We start from the raw sequence: 6,656 nt of genomic DNA on the forward strand, positions 1-6,656 counted from the left end.
ATTTAGAATTGGAGGGAGGATGGCATGATCACAGATTTAGAATTGGAAGGGATTTCGAAGGTCATCTTGTCCAGCTCCTCCATTTTGTAAATGAGAACTGAGCCCAGGGTGTTTCAATGACTTGCACAAGTCACACAGGAACTAAGTGTTAGAAGTGGGATTAGAACTCAGGGTCTCTGACTCCAGAGTCATTGCTCCTCCCACTGTCCCGGGCTGCCAGTATCACAAATTCTATAAAAGTGAATGTAGAAAACTATCTTTACATGTAACAGGAAAAAATAAAATACTATTAAGTGGGTGGAAAAAAGAAAATGGGAAAGGAAGGAAAGGAGAGGAAACCAGGGGGGGATAAGAGGAAAATGGGAAGGGAAGAGAGATAATGCATTGGTCAACTCTTCTGTATCTGGCCCATAGTAAGTGTTTAATTAATGCTTGTTGATTGATTGGCCAAGCCCTAGACCCCAGCTTAGTACCACTCATGCGTTCTACAGGTTCAATCCCACGGTATTCAATATCTCTCTGTTTTAGGAATGACAGTTTGGTGGTTGGATGGAGGATGGAATGGAAAGGGGCAGACAGGCAGAACAATTAGGAGGAAATAGTAACAGCTGAGATGAGAGGTGATCAATCCATAGACACTTATTAAGCATCTCTTTTACTGTGAATATAAAACCAAACAGCAAGACTCTTTGTGATCAAGGAATTGACTTTATATTGGGGGACATACAAAAATACACAAGACAGTTTTTTTTTTCTGGTCGGGGTTACTTAAAGCTGGGGGGATCAGTAAGGGACTCATACAGAACGTGGCAACTGAGCTTGTCCTTTGAAAGACACTGGGGTGTCTAAGAGCCAGAGGTGAGGGGAGAGCCATTCCAGGTCTAGGGGACAGCCAGGGGATGCTGGGTTGTGAAAGAAGAACCACAAGAAGGCCAGTCTGACTGGTCTGTTGTGTATGCATGAGGGGGGAGTCCTATATAATAAGGCTGGAAAGGAAGGTTGGAACCACACGATGAAATTATGAAGTTTTGGCTTTAAACCCCAAACAGAGGCAATTAAATTTTTTCTAGAGGTGCTAGGGAGCCACCCCCTGGAATTTATTTAGTAGGAGAGTGGCATCCTCAGAGCTCTGTGTTCAGAAAATCATTTGGGCAGCTGGGTAGAAGAAGGAGTAGAGAGGGGAGAGGCTGGAGTCACCAAGCCCAATTAGGACATTATTGCAGTAACTGAGGTGAGAGATAACGAAGGCTCATACCATGTAAGTGGAGAGAGATGGAGAGATGTAAGAGAAATTGTGTGGGGTCAAATGAACAAAACTGACTATGTATGTGGAGTGGGGGAGGGGACGAGTTGAGGACGGCACAGAGGTTGTGAACCTTGATAATTGGTGGACAGAAGTAGAGAAATGATGACAGCCTGGCCTGGGGAGGTGGCTGTGTGAGTGGCTAGAAGGGGATGGATTATTATCCCCATTTTCCAGATGGATGAGCACAGTTGACGAGACTTGGCAACTGTTAGACTATGGGGGTTGTGTGAAAGGGAAAAGTCAAGAAGGACTCCAAGGTCATGACTGTGGGTTATGGGAAGGATAGTGGTACCTTTGACAGAGAAGTTCAGAGGAAGGAATGGGTTTGGTTGGAAACAAGCATGAGTGCCATTTTGGGCATGGCGAATTTGAGATGGCAAAGAGACATTCAGTGGGAAGTGTCTAACAGGCAGTTGGTACATGGGCCTGGGGGGATGGGAGACAGACTCAGGTTGGATTTAGAAATCTGGGGGTCACAAAGCTTTGAAAACTGTAAAGCATCACAAAAATGGAATTATAATGATACTACCTTGTGTCGCCTCTGTGACCCGCATCCCTCTTTCCCTACATCTATCTGATAAAAGGACACAACACAAAAGACCAGATGAACACAGAAAGGATCTCTTACAAGGGAATCTCTTTTCCATTCAGGACTGAGCTGATTTATAGACCAGCACTCAGCCAACTCAGCCTGTCTGTCTCAATCAGAGGGCATCTTCTGGAGGGTCAAGGAAACAGCTCAGATGCCTGCTGAATGTAGGGCAAGGCCCGCTTCTCACTTCACACCTCCATCAGCCTCGTCAGCCCAGCCCTGAGTGCTGGAAAAAATAGGTCACAGGCAGGGATGGGAAGGGATTCATCATTTCCTCTCCCATCTTTGGGGACAAACATTCTCCATTCATTTAATCATAAAGCTTTTAATTAGCTTTTTTTTTTAAATTTATAGTTGCTAAGCCATAGCAACCATAGCCAGAGGGACAGGATGGTAGGAATGGGAAATGGGAAACTCTGAGTCCTGCTGTGTCCTGGGCTTTCTGACTTAAGGGAGCATCTGGTCTGGTCTCCTTCCAGCTGACTCTCACCCAGGGGTTCCCTTCAGCAACCAGTGAGGTACAGGCTGGGGGTAGAGAGGACCCATTCTGTTCCTTCCACTCCTTACTCCCTGGGGTTCAGGGTTGATACCCCATTGACCAATGTCACTCCCAGAGAACCCCTCTGCCTCTTGTGAGCCATTTGCTGCTTTCAATAAGATAATTTTCTGATATAATGAGTCCATAAATGTAAGAAGTGGAAGAGAGCTCACAACACAGAATCACATTAGATCACAGAACCTTAGAGGGCATCTAGCCTGACCCATCACTAACTAGGAATCCTGACTATGGCATCTTCAAGTAGACTCCACTTGGAGGTCTCCAATGATGGCGCATCATCACCTCCAGTGATAGCCTGTTTCACTTTTAGAATGTCCCAATTTCCAAAAAGTTTTTCCTTATTTTGATCCTAGTTCTGTTTTCTGGGGGCCAAGCAGAACAAAGGCTCTTTTCCACTTGGCATCCCTTCACAATCTTGAAGACACTGATGACATTTGTCTTAAAATGTCAACTTTCCAGTCTCTTTCCACCTTCTTTTGACACATCCCGATCCAGGATGGGCTACAGTCCCCTCTCCACCCTGGTTATCCTCCTCTGGAGGTGCTCCAGTGAAAAAAGAAGTGGTATTGGAGTCAGAGGACCTGGGTTCATATTCTGCCTTTATTGCTTATTACTTGTGGAACCTTAAGCAAGACACGGCCTCTTTGGGTGTCAGTTTCCTCATTTGTAACATGTTGGGGTTGTGCTAGATGGCCTCTCAGGTCCCTCCCTGCTCTGAAGCTACGTTCCTGTGATGCCTCCTAAAATGGGCAGCTGTCTAAAATATGCTCAAGGAAATCTGACTAGGGTAGAAGACAACGAGATGATTTGTTTTCCCATTCTGGGCAATGTACTTCTGTTGGTACGTTCCAAGATCACACCAGCTTCTTGGCCGCCCTGCTTCACTGGTGAGAGGCAGTGGGGTCTGTTGGGTAGAAATGAGGCCTTGAAGCCGAGGAAAATTGAGCCCCACTTCTGACACATGTGGGCTGTGTGACCCTGGGCAAGTCACTTAATTGGTCAATGACGTAGATAAGCAACATCAAACTCGAGTAGAAACAGGGGCCACTACATCATACATAAAGATCCCTGGGGGTCGACTGTTGACTTAGCCGTGTTAACATTGTGTATGTTTTACTGTATTTTTATTTATTTTTGTTAAATTTCCCCCCCATAAAATGGCTGAACAAGTTGTGGTATGTTAATGTAATGGAATATTATTGTACTATAAGAAATGATGAGTAGGCAGATTTCAGAAAAACCTGGAAAGACTTGTATGGTCTGATGCTGAGTGAAGTGAGCAGAACCAGGAAAACATTGTACACAGTAACAATGACACTGTGTGATGACTGACTTTGATAGACTTAGCTCTTCTCAGCAATGCAAGGATCAAAGGCAACTCCAAAAGACTCACGATGGAAAAAGCTATCCACATCCAGAGAAAGAACTATGGAATCTGAATGCAGATGGAAACATACTATTTGCTCTCCTTTTCTTTTGTTGTTTTGTTTTGTTTCTTCTTTCTCGTGGTTCCTCCCATTGGTTCTAAATATTCTTTACATCATGACTAATGTGAAAATATGTTTAATATGAATGTATGAGTAGAGCCTGTATCAGATTGCACACTGCCTTGGGGAGGGGGAGAAATCTTATGGAAGTGAATGTTGAAAACTAAAAATTAATAAGTAAATTGTTTAATAAGAAAATTCTCCCCCATAACATTTTAATCTGGTTGAGGCCACACTCAAGAATGTTGTGGGTCTTGTGTTGGACACCTCTAGAGGTTCCAGGTAACCTTGAGCCTATGAGCTGCAGAGAAGGTGCTGTCCTACACTGGAACAACCTGTATCCTTACCCAAGTTACCAATGAAACCACCAGCCCAGTCCCTTGATCTTTCTCAGATGAATTCTTGTCTAGTCCCACCTCCCCCATCTGCTACTTGTCTAACTGAATTTGTTGAACCCACGTGTAAGATTTTAAACTTATCCTGCTTCCATATTGGCTTATTAGATTTTGCCCAACATCCTAGCCTACCACGTGCATTTGGGAACCAGATTCTGCCATCCAATGCATTAGCTATCCTGCCCACCTTTGTGTTACCTGCAAATCTGATAAGAAAGGTATCTCCACTTTTATCTGAGTCCGCGGTCCTCAACCTTTCTGGTCTTCGGACCCTTTCATACTCTTATAAAACTATTGAGCTTTTGTTTAGGTGGTTTATATTGACTGATATTGACTGTATTAGACATTTAAATATTTTCATACTATTAGGAAAATAGTTTTAACCTTGTAGATTTCTGCCCCAATCCCACCCACAGGTCTGAGGGCCTCCAGGGGTCCCTGGATTCCTCTTTGAGAACTGTGGTTCCAAGTCATCTCTAAGCCAGCCCTTCAGCTCCCACTTCCTTAGTAGCTACAGCTATCAAAGACCTGGGAGAGAAAGTTCTCATCATCCAAGTCCTTGACATTCTCAGGTGATTCAACATTAGGCATAGATATGTAGTGGGAAATACATAAAGAAGCGTCTTCCCTAAAGGTCATGGAGCTCTTCCATCGGAATTGTAGCTGAAATGCCCAACGTGTATTGCCTTCTCCTATGAGAATGTGAGCTCCCTGAGGGCAGGGATTCTCTCACTTTTCTAGTGGTATCTCCAGTGCTCAGAACATGGTAAACACCAATTCTTTTAAGAAAACTTTTCTCATTCCCTTCATCCCTTGGTAGAAATATTGAATGGAACATTGACCTCTGGCACTGTCACAAACACAAACCCTAAAGGCAGGGAATGAGGGGGTCCTCAGCCAGACAAGGGTTTGGGGTGCTTGTCGCAGATGGGATGCGTTGCTTGCCCCTGCTGGGCGGGGGGAGAATACAGAATGCCCTGAAGCCTAGGTTACCTTTTCGTAGTACTGTAGTTCATAGTCAAGGATGACACCGTTGGGCTGGTCAGGCTGGGACCAGGACAAAGTCATGCTGTCCACCGTCCGGCTCACTTGGTGCACGATGGACACAGCAGAAGGGGCTACAAGAGAGAGGATGTATTTGAATGGAAGGTCAAACACAATCTCCCCAGAGTCAAGGGAAGGGGCTTGGTGGATTTTATCCCAGTGTTTCTAAGTTGTGTGTATATGGGGGGCATCAAACACAAGGCAGTATGGTGTCCAGAAGAAAACATGTAACCTGGAAACAGGAAAACCTGGGTTCAAATCCTCCTCAGACCCTCACTAGCATTGTGACCTTGGGCAAGCCACTTAACCTCATAGCCTCAATTTCCTCATTTGTAAAATGGAGATAATAATAACCAAAGCACCTACTTCACAAGGTTGGAGTGAGACTTAGATGAGAAAACAGATGTATGACATTTTGCAAATGTTACAGGACTATGTCGACTTCATTTATTATTGTAACCTCAGCAACATCTTTCATATTAAAGTTTTCTTGATGCCTTTTGATTTCTTTACAGTTACCACCGATATCCATGTCACAACTTGTTCAATCATTCCCCAATAGATGGGCTCTCCCTCAGTCTCCAATTCTTTGACACTGCAAAAAGAGCTGCTCCAAATATTTGTATATATGGGTTCCTTTTCCCTTTCTTTGATCTTTTTGGGGTGCAGACCTAGCACTGGTCTAACTGGGTCAAATGGAATGCACAGTTGAATATTTTGGGGGAGCATAGTTCCAAATTGCTTTTAAGAATGGGTGGGCCAATTCAGAGTGCGTTAAAATACCTGCTTTATCACAGCTCCTCCAGCATTTGTCATTTTCCTTTTTTTGGGGGGGAGGGGAAACACACAACTTTGCCAATCAGATGGTTGTGTTGTGTTTCAGAATTGTTTTAATGTGTATTTCTCTAATTATTAGCAATTTAGAGAATTTTTTCAAATGACTATTGCTATCCATGTCTCTTCATCCCACATGACTCTTGCCCTCTCATAATTACTCTGTGGAAGCAAATCAACTCAAAGAGTTGAGGGCACCTTCTAGATCTATTGACCATAAAAGTAAGGATTAGGATTATATGATTTCTACAGTACTTTGCATTTCTGACAGTCTATGTTCCAAGATTTCTTCTGGCTTTGACATCCTACGTTCTAGGGGCCCTCCCATCCCTGACATTCTGTGTTCTAAGGACCCTCCTAGCTCTGTCATCCTGTGTCCTAAGGGCCCTCCCAGCTCTGACATCCTGTGTTCTAATGACCCTACCAGCTCTCTTCCCAG

The 6,656-nt window shown here is 44.1% G+C and overlaps 1 protein-coding gene across 2 annotated transcripts in view; it reads right to left on the reverse strand.

Annotated features, from left to right (window-relative positions):
* Positions 1 to 6,656, reverse strand: part of EPHB2 (EPH receptor B2) — a 191,204-nt gene that overhangs the window by 35,186 nt on the left and 149,362 nt on the right. For both annotated transcript variants that reach the window (XM_027841405.1, XM_027841404.1), the window contains exon 5: positions 5,333 to 5,457. In XM_027841405.1, the coding sequence (XP_027697206.1) occupies positions 5,333 to 5,457 (125 nt within the window). The remainder of the gene's footprint in view (positions 1 to 5,332; positions 5,458 to 6,656) is intronic.

The sequence above is a fragment of the Vombatus ursinus genome, unplaced genomic scaffold (genome assembly GCF_900497805.2).
Source record: "Vombatus ursinus unplaced genomic scaffold, bare-nosed wombat genome assembly UNPS02014859.1, whole genome shotgun sequence".
In the NCBI taxonomy this organism is placed as follows: domain Eukaryota; kingdom Metazoa; phylum Chordata; class Mammalia; order Diprotodontia; family Vombatidae; genus Vombatus; species Vombatus ursinus.